Source organism: Phoxinus phoxinus, assembly GCF_949152265.1.
Source record: "Phoxinus phoxinus genome assembly, chromosome: 20".
In the NCBI taxonomy this organism is placed as follows: Eukaryota; Metazoa; Chordata; class Actinopteri; order Cypriniformes; family Leuciscidae; genus Phoxinus; species Phoxinus phoxinus.
In genome coordinates, this window is record NC_136895.1 from 21926113 (window position 1) to 21948412 (window position 22300).

Here is a 22300-nt window from a genome sequence, read left to right on the forward strand (position 1 = left end):
CACCGGAAGTACTGGCCCGCACAGTCAGGGTTCGAACGTCAACGGTCGCCATTTTGTGCACGGAGCGAATAGCAATTAGTTAAGTGCTAAATCATGCCAAGAACATGCTAAGAACTCTATAAAATCTCCATAGTAACCATCTGTGTCAACTACCCACCACCTAGTAACACCATAGCAACCACCCATAACACCCTAGCAATCACTCAAAATACCTTAGAACACCCTAGCAACACCATAGCAACACCATAGCAACCACCCAGAACACCCTAGGAACTGCCTAACAACCACCCACAACACCCTAGCAACCACCCAAAATACCTTAGAACACCCTAGCAACACCATAGCAACCACCCAAAATACCTTAGCAACCACCTAGCAACCACCCAGAACACCCTAGCAACCACCCAAAATACCCTAGAACCCGCCTAGCAACACCATAGCAACCACCCAGAACACCCTAGCAACAGCCTAGCAACTACCCAGAACACCTTAGCAACCCTATAGAAACACCCTAGCAACTTTAAACTACTTCAAACTATACTTAAAACTTTAAACTATTTTAAACTTTAAACTACTTTAAACTTCAAACTACTTTAAACTTTAATTTAAACTTCAAACTAATTTAAACTTCAAACTATTTAAAACTGTAAACTACTTTAAACTTTAAACTACTTTAAACTTTAAACTACTTTAAACTAATTTAAATGTAATCTAATTTAAACTATAAACTAATTTAAACTTCAAACTACTTTAAACTTTAAACTAATTTAAACTTTAAACTACTTTGAACTTTAAACTTCTTCAAACTATCTGGTCCGGCTTTCTCAACCCAACTTAAAGTTTGTCTCGACGAACTTTTTAATCTAGTTTCCTTTTGTAATTGCAAAGCAACTCACAGACAGTTTTTGTTTGTCCAAACATTATGAACATAAAAGACACTTCTGTAAATCACACATCTTTGGATCATGAGAGAAACCAGATCTGAAGGAAAGACTTTCTGGCTCAGACACTTGTGCTGAACTTAATCACAGACATAAAATACAGATATTTTGACTATTTCTGTCAGACATCTACAGAAGATCTTAGTGAAAATTATCAGAGGTTTAGATGCTGATATTTGTTTCATTTGAAGTCACTATTGTGGTGATCAGTGTTTGCTTTAGTTGGGCTCTTGGTCCCCATTCCCTTTGCGTTAGCTTTTTCTTTGACTGATTTAACTTTGTGTTTGTAAAACACAATTTTTGTGGCAGAGATAGTCAAGAAAAATTGAGATCAGCTGTCATCAGGTCCTTGTTGTCATCACAAAACAAGCATCTAATGTTGTCAGATGCATTGGTATTTATAGCCGCATTATTTTATAGTATATACTAGTTTTATAGTATTTACATTGGTATGAAACTGCATTATTGGCACTAATAACATTTCAATTATAACTTACTTAGAGGTGAATCTAAAGGATGTATACACATTGTTTTGAGCAAGAGTATCATGTAGTCACACACAGACATCAAGATTTTGCATATTATTCACAACAATGGTGACAATAAAAAAGTGTCATGCTGCAATGCATGATGGGTAGCTTTCATAGTACAAAACTCATCCTTGATTCCCAAGCTTTTTTGTTTTGGTTGTCATCGTTGTTGTGATTCATATCCAAAATCTTGATGTCTGTGTGTGACAACATGATATATTTTTTCAAAACATTGTGTACACATGCTTTTTATCCACCTTCAAATAAGTGATAATTTTAATGATAATTGATAATTTGATAATTTGGTGCCAATATTATAGCTCCACATGGTTAGTGTAACTGGAGTGCCCTTGAGAACCACAAGAGACCATTCCACATCAGACTATTATCACTCCCTCACAAACTACATTTCCCATTACTCACTGCCCGGACTCATCATCACTGATCACATTTACATGTGTCTCATTATCTTGTTTAGCTCATCCCCATATAAGCCTGCTTCACCCATTCACTCACTGCAAAGTTTTGTTTGTGTCACACTGCATCTCTGAGCAAATAAAGCTACATTTGGATCTCACCTTCGAGTCTCGGAGCAGTTTCATGACAGTTAGTGGTTATACTTATAAATGCCAAATATACAGTCAAAATTTTAAACACAACATTAAGTGCTCACAAACAAGGAGCTTTATCAAATTTATGTATAAAACATTTTAGGAATAGAGTATTTCATCAGTATATGCTGGAAACAATTATAGCAGGAAATAACAACAGAATAACTGAGCATGAGAATAAATAAATGGAATGTCTGCTTACTTGAGTTAGAGATATAAATATTATGTGTACTTTCTTAAAGATGCGCCATGTGTCATGACATACATGTTTTGCTAATTCTGTGGTATTTTGTTTATTGATTTTTGATTGGTATTATTGATTTACTTACTTTTAAAAAAAAAAAAACTTATGTTATTCGGTTTGCCTTGTGCTTCCTTGTATTTGTTTTTTGTTTTTGTGATAACACTATGAATGTGTGGATGATTGTGGTATGAATGCATGGAGAGGTGGGTGGGGGGTTTGAAGCTTGTCTTGTCATTTTACTCTGTAATAAAAAAATTAAAAAAATAAATGAAAAAAACAAGGAGCTGATGACAGCTAATCTTGCTTTATCTTTGCTATCTCTGCAACAACAATTATGTTTTACAAATACAGTTACAGCAGCCAAGGAAAGGCTAACGCAAGAAGAACGAGGAACAAAAGCCCAACTAAAGCAAACACTTATCTCCACAATGGTGACTTAAAATGAAACAAATATCAATATCTAAACCTCATCTAAACAATGTAAGGAAATTACATTGAAGTAAACGCGAGTTTTAATAAATGATGTTGAAAGTATGTCCACAATGGCCACATTTTTTTAACCTCGTACGAAGGGTCCATGAACGTCTATATCGGACTTTAGATCTGGCTCCTCAGTGGACGTCTTTTCAACGTAAGAATTTTGTGCCAAAGATGTTGAAAAGACGGCTTTTGGACATCATTTTGCAGTGGTGGACTTTTAAAATCAAAAAGTAATATTTATTATTTTTAATATCATCAAGTGTGTTTGTAACAATGCATTAAATATTCGTACCGCTTCTGTGCTGTCCATTTTACTTTAATTAGTAATCACTTGATCTTCCGTTTGATGGCCGTTTATAATATGAGTCGGAGCGTTGCGTTGGGGAAGTCCCGTGCGGCCTAACAAAATGTTGCAATCCCAATAGCAGGACATTTTTGGTCTCAAAATGTAAAAACTGAGATAACCACAAATTACAACGACTAGCCCTGGAAATATATATATGTATATATAAATAAAAGTGTTTGCCAGTTTTTATAAAAATAAAATAAAAAAAGGTATGAAAGTTTATAGTCCATTGATAAAGGCCGTTGTCACACCAAGAAGAATCCTTGTGAAAAGCCTGTTTAAATTTTTTTTTTCAAAAGGTACAAAAATGGCCCTTTCACATCCAAAACTAAAAAGTTGTACCTTTATAAGTCGTTTTGAGAACAAAATTGTACCCTGAGGATTGTGTACCTTTAAAGAAACACTTATATATTTTGTACGGTACCCATAGGAAAAAAATTGTACATTCACTGTACCTTTTTTTCTAAGAGTGTATGGAGAGTCCTCATAATGTATTTGCACCAACATGTGTGTGTGTGTGTGTGTGTGTTCAGGTTTTACATAATTGTGGGCAGAGGCTGCCTGGTTTCCACAGTCCCACAAGTTGATCTAAATTCTCCACCATGATTTAAAAAAACAAACAAAAAAAGTGTATGTTTGTGCTTAATTGCCATCTGAATTTTTGAGGTTGAATTATTAGATAATTCTATAATATTACTGTAACTGTCATTAACTGTCAATTAATCTTTAATTTAATTTGTGTTTACATACTAAATTACATATTTTTTTCTCTTCAGTGGGAGATGATAGCACAACAGAGACAGAGTTAATGGAAGGTGAGAGATGTGAAGACATTTCCTACATAACATAGTGGAAAAAAATATATAACATACATTGTATTAAATGCCAGTAGTAGTAAGATATTATTTAGAATGTAGAGATTTCCTCCTCTGATTAATTTACCTGTTTTCAATTTTAGGTCATACAATACGGAGTAGAGGTAGCTTGGAAGGACTTCCTCCACTCAGTAAGATGTCACTTTAAATTATGTTTTATGTAACAAAGTTCGGGAGGAGCAGGTTCAGATAATTAACCCAATTAGCACAAGTGGAGATCAATCAGTAATCAACTCAATGACAGGGTATAAATACACAGCAGACCTACCTCTGTTCATTGACAGTTTATCAGCATCCCTCCTCCACCCTCCTCACTTCTAGTTCCATCTACTCTTACCACAACCGGGGGGAGTACTCTGGGGTCGGGCCGAACTCCGAGCTCGGAGCCCTCCCCTGTTGTAAAGCTTTCTTTGATCGAAGCAAAGACCAGTGAGACAGTTGGGATCGCGTTCAGAAGTTATTTTTTATTGAGCTAATTCGTCCAAAATCAGTCTACATCTAAACAGTATACATTGTAATTTATACATTCCAAGGGGGAGGGATTACATAGAGGTGGAGACTTCTGGGGGTGGAGACAAATTCAAACAAATCATACGAAAGCAGGGGAGGAGTTGATTCTGTAGTGGCAGTTTTAATCTTTTCTTTGTTTATTTTGTTTTCTCAATGATAATATATGAATGCCATGTGTTCTGTATTTTGAGCTTTATGTTGTAACGTTGATACAGCTGTGATTATGACACTGAGACAGAAGACCCTATGGCTAGGGAGGGGTTGAGGCAACCATGGGGGTTCCTCAGGTCCTGCCCTCTGGGGAGGGTGTTTATAGAATGCTTTGATGAGAACATTATAAGACTACCAGAAAAACACCTGTCTGGGTCTCACTCTGCCTGCATACTGGGCTGTTAGGGTTGGTGGGTTTCACCCTCACCCTGCAGCTGGCCTGTGTGGCTAGACTGGGAACTATTCTGCAGAATAAATGTATATTTTCTTTTAAATACAATTTGAATATTGACGTCTCTTTTGCCTGGGAATGCTGCGTTTGTTAAATATTGTTTTGCCACAACAATTCTTATCCAGCAAAAACCGGTATGGCAGGTTATCTAGAGAAACCGAGCAAAATCAGCATATTCACTCTATTGTATTGCCAATCTAATCAGTCTAATTCTTCAACGTCTGAGCTAGGAATCAGCATAACTATTCACATGCTGATGCTGGCCAGGAACTCCAGTTCCAAGGGCCATCTCAGAGCCAGTAAAGACAAAAGGTGAAAGTCTCCCCTTCAGCTAGGCTGAAAGGTGAGAATCCCAGTGATCTGACTCATTTAAAATACAATAGAGAAAAACAGGGCTGGCAGGAAAGGAGACTCTTGCTGGAGACTCAATAATCATCTGAAATCAGTCTACTAAACTTTATCAGTTTATATACTATTGCAGTGGAAAAACTAAATTAAACATTTAATAAATTTGTAATCCTACAGTCCCCCGTTTGAGAGTTCTAATAACTCTCACATAATATACACATTTAGACACTTAAAAGTTAATTCTTGTAACTGGTGTAAGTTACAGGCACATAGCACATGATCTGTGTAGTTCCTTAATCCACAGCCAGGGTTTACCTAACAAGTTTCCGAACCATGAAGAATTATCTTCAGTCATCTTGTGTAATTTATCTGAAAGATCAAGAATGTCTAGTTGGATTTTGTTCAAGTTCTCTGTTGGATCCATTAAACCTGTGCAGCATTCAGGGCCGATAATGGTGCAGGCTCCCCCTTGTGTTGCAAGAATATAATCCAAGGCCACTCTGTTCTGTAAGATCATTATCTTGTGCGAAGAGAGAGTGTCCGTGATGTTGCCTAGGGCCAAAGCCGTATCATTGGCCAATTTCTGTACAGAATCCGACAGGCTTCTGACTTGATCGAGAGCCTGCATGACACCATACGATGGGATTAATGCTCCAAGAGTTCGTGACCACCATGTTTGTGCACAAGTGAGTCCGGGAATGCAGCCATCTTCTTGGTTGGTAGAAGGAGCTGAATTATCTAACTGTGGAGAGCTTGGGGTGGAGTGTGTATTTTCTCTGATAGCTGGTAGAACATAAACCAGGGTGCACCTGCCGTTGAATTGGCTGGGTAGGATGCTGTAGACAGAAGTTCCACATAACCAAAAAGTGCCAGTTGGTGGAGGAATCATACACAACTGATGTATTGCAAAGAAATTTGGTAGGGATGGGTTCCTGGAGAGACACTCGTTTAAGTCCTCTTCCTCTTTCTTATCTGTTGTAGTAACGTACACATGGGATTCTGTTCCTCTTTCAATCACAAAGCTGCAACGTTCACGAGGAATTTCACCCAGTGGAGTCGATGCTGGGGCATAATTTTCCATGCACCAATAGAACATCATTGGCAGGAGTAGATCTGTCATGATGGGAGTAGCTGAAGTTAGGTTGCAGGATGGTAGTCCAGGAATGCAACACGGAGAAGCTGGAGGAATTGTTACGTTGTGACATGTATCCCTGTGGTATAATCCACTGGTATGATGATCGAATAAGGTACACGTGTCACATTTGGAGATAGGGTGTGCCACCCATGGGATTCCTGCTCCTACTGAAGGTGCGTGTGGCATGCAAACGTTCTTTCCAGCAAACAAGGCGTTCTTTGACATATTCATCAGCTCTAAGAATATGTTGTTTTTGGAGTCCACACTTTGTGCGATGTCCATGATGGTTAGTAGTACGACAATCTTGATCATGTTGTAGGGATGACTGAAGTTCCCGTAGGTGAGTCTCTGCGTTGTGTATTTTTTTCTTTGTGATAGTTGGCTCGGCAGTGGGTCGAGTCGTTTTCTGGAAATTTGTGGCTTCATAAACAGGTGAGGAGGTCGGTGCATATGGGTCTCAGGACAGCCATGTGGTATCTGCACAGAGGAAGAGAGAAAACAAAAAGAGAAAACGGCAACAGAGCAGTATTTGTTGTAAAGACTGCAAACATTAGGGTTGTATCCTCTGTTCAATCTGAGTCTGCTATTTGTGGTTCCTTCTTTCCCTAATTCTTAATTCATGAGACACCTAAAGAAACAGTGAGGTGAGGATGGACTAGTGGAGGGGGAGGGCCTATAAGGGAGTCTTCACCGCAGGTTTGGCCCCCAGAAGCCTGTTGCTTCCAGTTCTTCCCTGGGCTCCTCACTGGTCCATGTGTCCTATCCTATCCCTGTAGGGGGAGGAACCACTTTGCAGTGTGACACATGAGTCCATGTTTTCTTTCCCTGACACAATACTGCAGCTGCTGTAATCAACATTACTTGATGTGGTCCGTGCCACTTAGGTTCTAACGGCTTTTGTCTGAATGATTTTATCATGACCCACTGACCTGGGATGATTGTGAGTCCACCCTCTGGTGGAGTCGGCCAACACAACTCAACTCTCTCTCTGGCACTGTGTACTGCCTTTGTAAGGTGTTCACAGTAAGAGATCAGGGCATCTGAGGCAATGTGAACATCAGCATTTCTAAGATCAATCACACCTGGCATCTGCATTGGGCGTCCTGTAATAATCTCATGAGGGCTCAATCCTACTGACCTGTTAGGTGACGCTCTCATACTACACAGTAGGGCTGTCACTTTTGAGAAAAATCTAATTCGAACGGATATCAAATACCAGCCTATGTATTCGAATATCTATTCCCATCCCATCCCCCACACCCCACCCCACGCGCGCGCGCAAAAAAAAAAAAAAAAAACGTCAATCGAAACTTTACTAACAGTTTGACAGTCATAAACAGGACTCCCAAAATTACACTTATAGGACTCATATCTGCAAATAAACCTTGCCTTTACATGTGCATCTGCACGGTGCCGACCGCTTGTGCAGGAAAGTAAGTTATGCAGTCATACGATGTTGGACGCCTGGCGATGCTCTGGCCGTCTGCTGCGTTTCTGGGGCTGTTTAAACCTGTTCACTTCATGCGTTTTCTCAGATCGGATAGCTATCAAAACGATTCCATTTACACCTGGTCACATAGGCCTAAATGTGGTTTAAACCGGATATAAATCCGATCTTCAATTCCCACGCTATGCAGATTTAATGGATTTAATGTCACCGAAAGCAACAGATAGCTGCATTTTATTGATCATCAGCTAACATCAAAGACTGCAATAAGAGAGAGCGGCAGCCCTGGTAAGATAATTTCGTTTCTTTACTTTTAATGAAGATTATTATTATTGTGTGTTAAAGCGTCTGCGACTTACTTTCACTTTGATTTGCGATAGTTTGCACATTGGCTTGGTGCTTGATGAATAGATCATCTGCGGTGATACGTGTTGCAGCGCGCCGTCATATCTGACTATAACATAGCCTATATAGCCTGTAACACGCTTTTTTAAAATAAAAAGCAAACGGTCTAATCATAGACTGTAAAAAATGCGCTAGACATGGCACTTTAAAAACCGAATAGTTTATTTGAAGTTCGATTACGGATATTTCACGTCATGTTCGAATGCATATTCGAATATCGAATAAAAAGTGACAGCCCTACTACACAGTACAGCTGGCAGTGCTTCAACCCACGATACTCCTTCCTGATGCATTTTGCTTAGCCTGGTTTTGATTGTTTTGTTTGCCCGTTCAACCTGTCCTGATGCTTGTGGCCTATATGGGCAATGTAGATTCCACTTAATCTTCAACATTCTAGACACTTCCTTGACTACCTGTCCTGTGAAGTGTGTACCTTGATCTGAGTCAATGCTGTCTGGTAATCCCCATCTGGGAATGAAATCAGTGACAAGACATTTAGCAGTATGTGTAGCTGTAGCACGCCCTGTTGGATAAGCTTCTACCCATCTTGAGAACTTGTCTATTACTACCAAAACGTCAGTTTTTCCCTTACAACGAGGCAACGATATGTAATCAACTTGCAGGTGACGAAATGGTCCTGGTGGAGCTGGGGTATGTGCTGCTGGTGTAGTGGCTGCTGGTACATCATTCTTTTTCTGACATGTAACACATCTTTTGGCTGTTTCGGTGGCTACATTTCTGAATTTTGGATTTCACCATTGATTTGAGAACCTGTGATTCATAGTTGCTGGACCACTGTGACCCAAATTGTGTATTTGTTGAGCCAAATATGGCAACAGTGATTCGGGAGCGACATACTTCCCCCCTTTGGTCCAGCAACCGGATGGATTCACTGTGGCTCCTTTGTCTAACCATGTCCATGCTTCATATAAAGGAGCGTCTTTGTACAGATCAATGATTGATTCAGGAGGCAGAATTGTCTTCTGTGCTGCATTACCTGAACACACTTGCACAGTCTCATAGGAACAAGCCTGTTTAGCTGCTACATCTGCAAGATTATTACCTTTAGCTTCCTCAGTGTTAGTTGTAAGATGTGCTTTTACTTTGATCACTGCTAATTTCTTTGGAAGTTTCATGGCAAACATTAGATCTTTCACTAATCCAGCATGCTTAATGGGGGATCCAGCAGAAGTTGGAAAAGCATACCTGGAATCTGTGTAGATATTTGCAACCGATCCTGAAGCTAGCGTGCATGCTCTTGTTAAGGCTACTAGTTCTGCAGCTTGAGCTGAAAAATGATCTGGAAGACGACCTGAAACAACTACTTCAGTGTTGTTAACTTCAGTTGAAGTTACTGCATATCCTGCTCTTCTGTTACCTTCAATAACTTGAGCGGAACCATCAACAAACAACTCCGATTCTGAGTTCTCTATGGGAGTTTCTGCTATTTCACTTGTCGCTGCGTAAGTAAGCGTAACACAATTATGAGTCATTTCACCTTCATCCTCTAACACAACTTCAGTCATTGCAGACTTCATACATGATGAGGATGGGTTCGTTACTGGTGCATGCTGTAATACAATTTTCAGAGGTGTGAGGGTAGTTAACCAATTTCTTTTGCTTGATTCATTAGTCAGGGCATTTTACATTTACAGTCTGACCTAACACCATTACTGATGAAGCCTGTGCTGTAGCATAACATTTTAGGCTGTGAGTTTACTTAACCAGTGTCCCCCAAAGGAAAACTGAGACAGTCACTTTCCTTTTGTTCTTTCATCTTTGTTGTAAGTTACTGGGGAAATTAAGCACTCACAGCCCAAATGGCTAACACCTCAACAAGTTGCCCCACAAGTTTAATGACGAGGGGAGCGGCTGCTTCAGAGTAGCAAACAGACTGAGTAAAAGCTGAGCAATATTGGTTACGTCTCTAAAATTCTTTTTGTTTTTTCTACACTCTCTTCTCCAATGTCCGTGCTTACCACAGCAATAACAACTGCCCTCTCTCTTATGACATTTGCGTTTCTATTGATTCTCTGAGTTGACCTTAACAGTAACTGCTGCAATTCTTACTCTCTCTCTGACATCAGAGTCTCTTTCCCAAGTGACTAAACTGTCCAGGTTGTCTTCCAGGGTTCTACTGGACCATGTAAATTCTAAGTAAGGCAATGCATTTTTATGTTCTGACAGAAGACCCTGAAACCATGTGCGAACTAGGGGACCATTATCACCTAGCACCTTCTCTGACGTGTCAGCAATTCCGCTGTAAGATGCAGCGGTCTGGCAAAATCTTTCTGTGTACTCACAAACAGTTTCATCCTTCTTCTGTAAACAACTAGTGAGCTTTGACCAGTCCATGTGTGGTCCAACAATGTTCTTTAGAATTTTCAAGACACCTTCTCTCAATTCATCTTTACTGGCCTGTTGCAGTTCAGAATTGTTTACAGCACTTTCAAAATCATTGAATTCTGACTCAGTCAAGATCTGTGATATTAGCTGGGTGATTTCAGCTAGAGTCATATCATAGAGCCGCATCTTTTTGGACAACTCTCTCCTAAACTCAGAAAAATGTATTTGCACTGATGGCAAACTTTCAGCAATTCTCTCAATATCTTTAGGACCTAAATATATTTTGACTGCTTGTGGCTGCAATATGGGGGTTGCAAATGAAACTGTATCAACACCTTTTCCCTGAGGCTTTTGTCTAGCTACGCACACTTCAACTGCATTTACATCTGCATTGACATTGTCCTCTATTCTATCAAAAGACTGTAAATCAGGATAGCTTTCATCTGACTGTTGGTCTTCTGAGTCACATTTGGTTGAGGCCTTGTTATGGCCCACCTTGTCTGTGAGACAGGACATTCAAGTGTGAAATTGTTTGTTCTGTTCTTTTAACTTATCAATACAACAAGCTTGTTCTTGTACAATGGATAAGCTAAACTCTCTGTGACATAAGATAATACCTTTCACGTTTTTCTTTCTGATACATGCACCCAACACTTTCTTGCAATCTTCAATTGACCATACTTTGTCTGCATCAATGGCAAATTTCTTTGTTAAATTCAATCTGACTGGCTCAGTCACGATGGAGTCCATGTGCTCTGATAACAAAGACTTGAATTCACTATCTGTCCATAAAGCTGTTGTCTGTCTAGTACTTTTACTAAACATTGTGAATTTCTATGTTACCACACAAACAAACACTTAAACTTCTCTGATCAAGAGGGTACACTTGTGAACTATTGTTTCCAAATTACCAACACTTCACACTTAACTTCCCTGTCTAACAAGAAAACAGAGGATACACAAATTACTAGCAATTTATGCTAATCTTCTCTGCCTGAAAAGAGGATTAAACTTCTATGATAAATCAACTTCTCTGGTAAAGCAAAGAATAAACATTCCCTAACTTTAAAGAGGATGAACCGTCCCTAGCAACCGTAGAGGAGAACAAAATATTAGCACGTAATGCTAATCTTCTCTGTGAAACAAAGGATAAACAAAATAACTAGCACGTAATGCTAATCTTCCCTGCCTGAAACAAAGGATACCAAAATATTAGCGTAAAGCTAAACTTCCCTGCCTAAAAACAGAGGATAACTTTCATCTCTAAAATAAAAACTTTAGAGGATAACTTAGTTAACAAAACTTGCAGCTGTTTGTTAACGCTTCTCTGACGGCGCAGAGGATCACACTTTTGTACTGGTCTGGAAAAGGTTCTTTTGTATAGAGCAGCACTCACCCACAACCCTTAGTTGAGAGGTTTCAAGATTCAGTCTGGAACTCAGTCAGTTGAGATCTTTGTTGAAATTCAGTCTGGAATTCAGTCTGCATTCAGGTGAGGAAGCTGGAACTATATCCGGGTCTCACGGCACCATCTGTTGTAACGTTTTCTTTCATCGAAGCAAGGACCAGGATACTTTTTTGAAAGAATTGCAGCCGCGCTCAATAAAGAACTCCTAATTTGAACGTGATCCAAAAGTCTCCTGGTCCTTGCTTCGATGAAAGAAAACGTTACAACACCCCCCAGACAGCACGCCAAATACGCATAACCTTTATTGTATTAATTTTATGTAGAGGTGAACTCGTGAAATGCTCATTGTGTGTGTGTGTGTGTGTCACTGAGATGTATTATTAGATTAATATATTGCGATTGTTTTCAATGTAATTTCAATTAATTATAAATACAATATATATAAAATATAAATACAATATAAAATAAAATAATAATCAATTATGCATTTTTATTTATTTTTATGAATTTTAGTGAATAAGAGGACCTATTTTATTTAGATGCACATATTTGTACATTAGCAGGAAATGTTGCACAATATGGATGAGAAAGCAGTTATAATTAGCCGTGACAATAAAATTTGTTTTGGTTCAAATCAACAAATAATCGTGATAAATAATCGTGATCTCAATATTGATCAAAATAATCGTGATTATCATTTTGGCCTTAATCGTGCAGCCCTATTTGTACCCATTTGAACAAAATTGTACATTCACTGTACCTTTTTTTCTAAGAGTGTATGGAGAGTCCTCATAATGTAGTTGCACCAACGTGTGTGTGTGTGTGTTCAGGTTTTACATAATTGTGGGGAGAGGCTGCCTGGTTTCCACAGTCCCACAAGTTTATCTAATGGCGCTTTTCCATTACCAGTACCAGCTCGACTCGACTCAGCTCATCTCAGCTCGTGTCGGCTCGGCTCGCGTTTCGCTCCGTTTTCCATTGCATATAGTACTTCCACAATAGTACCTGGTCGTCATAGCGACGCAACACACACCCGCTACCCACACACACAGGACAATGGAGGAAATCGAGTGTATGCTGTTTTACATAATATTAGTAATGGGTATATCACGCAATCTCTGGCAAAACTATTTAAAAATGCCGGGGTTATTCAGGATACTCCGTCTGGCGCGTGCAATGATGGCGCAGTGAATAGTGACGATTCTCGCTGACCAATCAGCAGTCTGCCGTGTGTCACGTCACGTTTTAGTATCGCCTCAGCTCGCTTAGAACCTCGCTGAAGGTGATACGAAAAAAAGTACCCGGAAGCAGATACCGGTACAACTTTTACACAGTGGAAAACCAAACAGAGGCGAGTCGAGTCGAGGCGAGGCGAGCCAAGGCGAGCTGGTACTGTGCAGTGGAAAAGCGCCATAAATTCTCCACCATGAAAAAAAAAAAGTGTATGTTTGTGCTTAATTGCCATCTGAATTTTTGAGGTTGAATTATTAGATAATTCTATTATATTACTGTAACTGTCATTAACTGTCAATTAATCTTTAATTTAATTTGTGTTTACATACTAAATTACATATTTTTTTCTCTTCAGTGGGAGATGAAAGCACAACAGAGACAGAGTTAATGGAAGGTGAGAGATGTGAAGACATTTCCTACATAACATAGTGGAACAAAATATATAACATACATTGTATTAAATGCCAGTAGTAGTAAGATATTATTTAGAATTTAGAGATTTCCTCCTCTGATTAATTTACCTGTTTTCAATTTTAGGTCATACAATACGGAGTAGAGGTAGCTTGGAAGGACTTCCTCCACTCAGTAAGATATCACTTTAAATGCTCATTGTGTGTGTGTGTGTGTGTGTCACTGAGATGTATTATTAGATTCATATATTGCGATTGTTTTCAATGTATGATGGGACACAAAATGGAATATGGGAGAGATCCCAGAGAACAGCTCATGAAATAAGTCACATTCATGAAATGAATTCTAGCATATTCATTGACTTAAAAATATGAGTGGATATGCAATTGCTGTTTTTTGTCTTTTATTACACTTTAGCTGGATTAGAAAGGAGTTTTAGTTCATCTTTTTAGTATTCACTCAGAGTGTGGTGGAAAGTTACTTTTAAAAGTATTGTGTTACAATTGCGTTTGTTAAAAAAAATATTGCGTTAGTTACTTTTTATGGAATGTAATGTGTTATGTATGTTACTTTTGTGTTACCTTTCCTTTCCTGGGCTGGGCTTCCTTGTTTTTTTGTGTGAAAACGTACATAAAGGTCTATTTCAAAGTCAAATGAATAAGCCTCACAGTAGAGGGCGCCACTCAAACAAACCTTTCAACTGTGCTGCCATTCTAGATTACAGAAGAATAGGATGCAGGAGATGAGTTCAACCAGAGAATGTCTAATATGGGGAGAACTGCCACTCTCAGTAAACTTCCGGCTTCTGAACTGGTTGCAGTTCCGCTCTGGTTCCATATGAGGGCGCTCACAGGACGAGTGCAGAATGAATGGAGGTCTATGGAGCTATACCCCTCAAAATAAATCCAATTTTCTCAGGATATAATTTTTTGTCTAGTAATTTGAATGTTGTATTCGAAAGGAGATGCAAAGAAATTACACATTGCTTGGTGTTAGATTTTTAGAGTCACTTATTTGCTTTAAAAAGTCTTTTAAAATGTCAATGACGTCATACACATCGTACGACCAGAGATACTGCTTTACGGCAATCCTTCAGTCACTTTGGTGCTTTCAGGCTTTGCACTTTCTTTTCTCTCGAGGCATCGACAGCACAGCTGACACAGGTAAACACACGTGCTAGAAGAGTTTCTGCTAGAAGACATTCTGGTCCCGCTTCGGATGCCATGATGCCATCAAGCGGTATCTCTGGTCGTAATCAGTCCTTAACTGACCAATCAGCGTTTATTAGCAGAATGCTAGCGTGTTATGGGCAACAACAACTAAACCTGTAAGAAATCGAAAGGACATAAGTACTCGTTCATTCAACTTTCGACCTAACCCATGTTGAACTTGCAAAACCTACAATCAAATCTGAGATTTCTCAACGGCAATCGGGTGAAAGAGACAAATTTAGCCGTCTAGCTCCATAGACTCCCATTCATTTTGCACTCATTGGCAATCGCCCCCAGTGGAACTCTGGTGGAACTACAACCAAAATTCGGTACAATAGGATTTAATAGGGAGTGGCCAGGCTCTCCGTACACGGGCTCTGGTTCAACACTCTTACTTCAGTAATAAAAACAAATGAAAATGAACCCCAAATTTGATGTTTATTTAAAGGGTTAGTTCACCCAAAAATTAAAATTATGTCATTAATGTCGATCCAGGCCCGTAAGACCTCCTTTCATCTTCGGAACACAGTTTAAGATATTTTAGATTAAGTCCGAGAGCTTTCTGTCCCTCCATTGAAAATGTATGTACGGTATACTGTCCATGTCCAGAAAGGTAATAAAGACATCATCAAAGTAGTCCATGTGACATCTGTGGGTTAGTTAGAATTTTTTGAAGCATCGAAAATACATTTTTTTCCAAAAATAACAAAAACTACGACTTTATTCAGCATTGTATTCTCTTCCGGGTCTGTTGTCAATCCGTTCACGACTCCGCAGTGACGCTGCTGACATAAGACGCTGTTAACGAAGCTTGGGCGCATAGATATATACACTAGATGTCGCCTTGGGGTTCTAATGTATATACACTAGTGCTGTTTCTCAATGTCAAGGATACTTCCTTGGCAGGACTGGTCCTTCCAAGTCATTTCCTTTAGAGGCGAGGCGAGGCTCCTCTTTAGCATTCGGAGAACACGTAAATGGAACAGGCTAGCAAGTGCACGTCAATCATTACGTCAGTGAAAAGGTCCGCTTTAGGTGCAGAAATTGAAGTGCTACTGATTTGGTTGCTGTACAGCAATTGAACTCAAGTGGACATCTGAAAACCTCTGTGAAAAATTTGTAAAAAAAAAATCTAATCAAATCTTGCTTTTCATGCCCTAAGAGCAATAAAAACACAGGGAAAAATCCTGACTGAGGTTATCATAATTCATGCATGAAAGGGTTAAAATGTGCATAAACAATTATTTCCATACTTTTCTCCCACCTTGTACTTGGTTTTTAAATTGTCCCACTTGTTTTGAACAAGATAGCAGCTGCATGCATTGGATTGTAGGTGATTTGGGAGAGTGAAGGATACACATATGCATCCTTTCCTGTTTATGAGAAATTTTCCGAACGAAGGACATTGGAACAGTCCTTCAACGTATGTCGATGACGTAGCATCCTCGAAATTCCGGCTTCCGAGGATCCTTCCTTGACATTGAGAAACAGCTTAGAACCCCAAGGCGACATCTAGTGTATATAGACTGTGCGCCCGAGCTTCGTTTACAGCGTCTTATGTCAGCAGCGTCACTGCTGAGTTGTGGACGGATTAGGCCAGTTTGAGATGCGCCTTGCCTCGCCTGAAATGTATGTGAGAGTAGGCGGCTGAAGTGAGGGGAGGAGTGAAAAAAGCGCAGGCAAGCCGGACAGTTCTCTCTTCTCACAGTGGATCTGACACCTGTGAGATCAAAGATGGATATCGAGGGATTCACGGGATTCACGCTTGTGCACAGTGTTGCTAATAAACTGGATGTAATTTAAGTTCTGTTGCTTTTATATGAAAATAAATATAATTAACAAGACACCCAAAGCCCTGTTATTTAATCCCATTCCAAATACGTGTTTATCAATAATTTTTTTCTTTAATACAGACATGTGTTTTTATATTTAAAAAAAAATAAAAATTACATAATCACATAATCCATAAAGACATCACACTGTCAGAGAGTTTGGGAATATTCACACATAATTTATACACATAAAACATGATATCAGAGTTTTAAAATCAAACATTTTAAAAGAGAACAATACATTATGGTTGTTTAAACCAATGAGCATTATGCTGTGTCGTTGCCCATCATGCTTTTGATCAGCGCAGTCGGTGGAGAGCAACTGTGCGCAACTGCAGAATACGACACGTGCGCCTTGCGGTCCTGAGAGTTTTTTGACATACGTCAGCATGACATCAGAGCAAGGCGGAATGCACTCGGACACTTTTCTAACCCTTTCACACATAAGTTTAAAATGTTGTAGCTGACACCTCAGTGTGAATTTTTTTTAAGGTGACTGTTATTTGAAAACGTATTACCTTATTATTTCCATGACGACGCGTTATGCTTGTCACGTGGCACACTGCAGCCACAATAGCGCTGTATGACAGACATATTATTATTTTTTTTTTTCTTAAAAATATTTACAAACTTGTTAGCTATGTCATCAACTACCCGTTTCTCAAATATGTGTAAGTGAATGTGTTTTGCCATTGAAAACCCTCACAATGAACATGTTATGCCATCATGTTAGTTTGCACCGCAGTTCAGAGAATTGTTTGTCAGGTTTACAACACGTAATGCATCCTCTTCTCCCGAAATACATGAAAGTAAGTGGGAGAAGAACAGAGTAAACAATATATTTACCTACATGCAGGCTGTGTCCCAATTCAAAGGCTGCATCCTTCTATTCCTTTATCATGTGATGCACTGAACATTCTAATCACACCGATGTCAGCGTATGCGTCAAAGAGTATACATAAAGTATATTTCTATTTTTAACATTTAATTATCATATGGTTGCGTAATATTCTGAGTTTGCGCTATACTGTTTTTTATTCATTTTGAGGAATACTGAATCTGTTTTTTTATTTTCAAGTGAGATGAGTAAATGTCTGATCAGCCTCTGCACTTACTCCCAATTTATCATAACATGGGGACAGGAGAATAAATGGGAAATTACTTAGTTAATTAAAAAAAGAAACACATATGTTGTTGTAAATTTAAAAGTAATGTATACTTGGAAAAAGTAATCGATTTTATTACTCGCATTATGTGTAGTAAGTTACCCCAAACGCTGTTCATGCATGGTTCAGAGTAAAGATGTACTGCCTAGTACCTATCTGGAAATAAACTTTGGTGTATGAGTTTGCTTGTTTTGGTGAAGAGGTGACTTATGGCACCACTGCAGCTGCATTTAATTTTGTGATTTAGTTAAAAGTAAAGTACATGTCCTGATTCTTTGCTTGTGTGTCAATATTGCAGTAGCAAGAGAGAGCAGCAATCAAAACACAAGACCAACAAGAGAAGAGAACACTGCCTCTGAGCAAGAGTTTTTGGCCCCAGCTGTGTCATCACTGGTTTTGCAAAGAGAACACACATCAGTAAATACAATAATGCAAGAAAGGAGACAAGAGAGTGTTGCCACAGAGCAAGTGGGATCCTCCTCAACTACGCAATCACAGGTACAAGAAAGTGAAAGAACATCACAAACAGTCTCATCACTACCAGAAGAAGATACAACACAAACACCAGAGAGACCTAGAACGCAGATGACTCAAAGGAGACAGCAACAGAAAGAGAAAATGTGTTCAGTATTGTAGTTTTGACACTCACAAAAATAGGTTTTGTTGAGATTATTATCTTTTGCTTGTGCCTGATGAAGACCTGAGGGTCGAAACGTTGCTTTTTTAAATAATAAAATCCATTTTGGAAGCAGTTAATATCAGTGTGCGGACTTCACACTTCTTTATTTTTGTTTATATCACTCAGTTGTCCTGCACCTGAGCCCAATTTGAGTGTTTGGGATGTGCAGAGCAGCTTTGTGTTTACTTGTGGATATGGCTTTGTGTTTATTTGTGGATATGGTTTTACTAATAAAAAAATAAGTTCTATAGAACAAACCATGTTTCTTAAGATTGGAAACTACTCAATATTTTGTCAAACATGGCTTTAATATTGATCCTTTACTGATTGTATTACAAGGAACCAACTGAACCAGATTTGTAATGATTCTACTGTATTTAAAATGAATAAAAAATATATGATACATTGTAATTGTTTTCATTAAATAATTTCCCCAACCATATGTGACTTTTAAATACTGTCAATTTAATGTGTTGCATAATCTAAGGCAATAGTGGAAGTTTTCACCATTGTGCAGTTATAGATTAACTAATAAATAAAAAAATATGGCAATGTTAATGTGTTTTTTCATTCAGAGTCTTTGCATACTTCCAATTATGAAGTACTGTGAAATAAATAATTGTTGCATAACAAATATCCACACAAATACATTAAATCAAGGAAAAACAAACTTGAATGTACAACTATACCCCAAATAGAAAACGTTTATTATTGCCAAGGGTTCAAAATGTAAGCAAAGCAAATGAAAACAGAGAATGATGCTGAATCAGATGCAAGCAATGACTTCCAAACAGCAAGTGCAAGAGATGCGGCCAAAAAGGATGGTCTAATGCTGAAATTGCTGGAAAAACAAAAAAAAGAGATACAGGTAAGACATGCATCCTCATGTAAACTTTGGCAATTTCACATTCTACATCCATCATTTAAACTGACAAACTGTTGGTCAGGCTGCAACATAAGGTATTTTTTGTCCCAAAATAATAATCACAATGGCCCTCATTTATCAATCTTGCGTCAAAACGGGCGTATATGTTGGCGTAAGATTATGCTTAAGGCCTTTTTATGCTTCTGCGTCATATCGACGGCGTACCCCCGCAGAAGATAAGGCCTTTTTATGCTTCTGCGTCATATCGACGGCGTACCCCCGCAGACCCTTCTGCGTCGACGCGAACCCCTCCGCCGTAGCTCGACGTGCACCTCCAAAAAATTGTAACTACGCGTCGAGGCGACGCAGACCACAAGGGCTGTGATTGGTCACACCCCCACCCCCCTAGCGTTCTGGCGGTGAAATGCACCGCGATGCAACACAACCCGACGCAGAACCATAAAACGACCACGACGCCGTAGGAGTGACGGCGTAGCTACGGCGTGGAGTTGACGGAGAAGTATGGCGGCAAATCAATGACAATAATAAACGAGCGCACAGCTGATGCTGGCGCGCGCGGTAAATGACTTTCGCGAGCGAATAACAGATCTACACGCGAGGAAACGGGAACTCGCGAGCTCATTCAAGCCCTGCGCACGCGTAGACATCTCCTCTGCACGCAATTCAAGCCCTCGCACGCGCGCAGACATCTCCTCTGCACGCAATACAAGCAATCGCGCGCAGCGCACGATCATTCCCCACGCTCTCGCGCTCGATCTGCTGATTTTGCTCGCTCGAACACTTTTATTTTTGGCAGTCGAGGGGCGGGGCTTACTGTTTTAATAACCTCAAATGTCATTGGTTACATCCCTTTTCCCGGAAGTCACTTGTGATTGGACGCCTGTGATTGTCAATCAAGAGCGGCAAAGGCACGACCCAAAAGCTGGTTGTCAACCACCGTTAAAAACAAAGAAGAAGAAGACAATCACTTGACTTAAGACATGGCTTCATTAACAGAGCAGATGCATGCGAGTTATCACTTAATTTGTTTTTATTTTATTTATTTATTGTTGTTTATTAATGTGTAATGTGATTTAATGCATTGTTAATATAGAATAGATTCTTACCAGAAACTACACTGGTCTTAGGGGTAGTGATTGCATTCTTGTGTTGTTAAGAGATATTTACAGACTGTAATGACACATTTCCATGGTTATTCGCATTGCAAATCTACCAAAATGTTTACAATTTTTTACATTTTATATTTATAACACTATTAATTGTGTTATTTGTATTAAATATTTTTTTTAAAATTGGAGCAAAATGGGAATGCAAAGATATATGCTGTAGTTCACCACTACATAACAACTATACTCCCTCCCATTCACCACCATACGTTTACCCAACCAAAATGATATTGGTTCTGAGAACCTCAGAAATGTAAAAAGTGTCCATTAAATAGTTGTAAATCTAACAAGGGCTTTGGATGAAAGATAAATTATGTGTTTATATCAATAAGCACTGTAAAAATGAAAACATAGATTTTATTTATATCTAATTAATAAAAATGAGGCAACAGATTACAAGCAATATTATTAATTAAATTTAACAAATTAGAATTGAGTAATAATTAATTAAATTAATTCCTTAAATGTTAACCATTTAAAATGAGTAAAAATTACAAAATATATGTTATTGCCAACATTGAAGACACCTGATGTTAACAAGCAGTTTTTTTGTAATTTTGTAATTTTTACTCATTTTCAACAGCATATATATCTTTGCCATTTTCCTCCAATTTTTAAAAAATATTTTAATACAAATAACACAAATAATAGTGTTATAAATATAAAATGTAGAAAATTGTAAACATTTTGGTAGATTTACAATGCGAATAACCATGGAAATGTGTCATTACAGTCTGTAAATATCTCTTAACAACACAAGAATGCAATCACTACCCCTAAGACTAGTGTAGTTTCTGGTAAGAATCTATTCTATATTAACAATGCATTAAATCACATTACACATTAATAAACAACAATAAATAAATAAAATAAAAACAAATTAAGTGATAACTCGCATGCATCTGCTCTGTTAATGAAGCCATGTCTTAAGTGATTGTCTTCTTCTTCTTTGTTTTTAACGGTGGTTGACAACCAGCTTTTGGGTCGTGCCTTTGCCGCTCTTGATTGACAATCACAGGTGTCCAATCACAAGTGACTTCCGGGAAAAGGGATGTAACCAATGACATTTGAGGTTATTAAAACAGTAAGCCCCGCCCCTCGACTGCCAAAAATAAACGTGTTCGAGCGAGCAAAATCAGCAGGCGAGAGCAGATCGAGCGCGAGAGCGTGGGGAATGATCATGCGCGCGCGCGATTGCTTGTATTGCGTGCAAAGGAGAAGTCTGCGCGCACGCGAGGGCTTGAATTGCGTGCAGAGGAGATGTCTACGCGCGCGCAGGGCTTGAATGAGCTCGCGAGTTCCCGTTTCCTCGCGTGTAGATCTGTTATTCGCTCGCGAAAGTCATTTACCGCGCGCGCCAGCATCAGCTGTGCGCTCGTTTATTATTGTCATTGATTTGCCGCCATAGAGAAGCATAAAAAGGCCTTTCTGCGTCGACGCGAACCCCTCCGCCGTAGCTCGACGTGCACCTCCAAAAAATTGTAACTACGCGTCGAGGCGACGCAGACCACAAGGGCTGTGATTGGTCACACCCCCACCCCCCTAGCGTTCTGGCGGTGAAATGCCCCAGCTAGAATTTTTTTGTTCTAAAACTGTTCTGAGAACATTATCTTGAAATGTTATAATAATGTTTTCAGCGGGTAGTTTT

The 22300-nt window shown here is 39.0% G+C and overlaps 1 protein-coding gene across 2 annotated transcripts in view; it reads left to right on the forward strand.

Moving 5' to 3' along the window:
* The window catches only part of LOC306988443 (uncharacterized protein), a 38806-nt gene extending 19650 nt beyond the window's left edge, over window positions 1-19156 (forward strand). For both annotated transcript variants that reach the window (XM_079593446.1, XM_079593447.1), the window contains 5 exons: window positions 3929-3967; window positions 4111-4158; window positions 13657-13695; window positions 13839-13886; window positions 18220-19156. In XM_079593446.1, coding sequence (XP_079449572.1) covers window positions 3929-3967; window positions 4111-4158; window positions 13657-13695; window positions 13839-13886; window positions 18220-18557 — 512 coding nt within the window. In that variant the 3' untranslated portion in view covers window positions 18558-19156. The remainder of the gene's footprint in view (window positions 1-3928; window positions 3968-4110; window positions 4159-13656; window positions 13696-13838; window positions 13887-18219) is intronic.
* Window positions 19157-22300: the final 3144 nt, after the last annotated feature.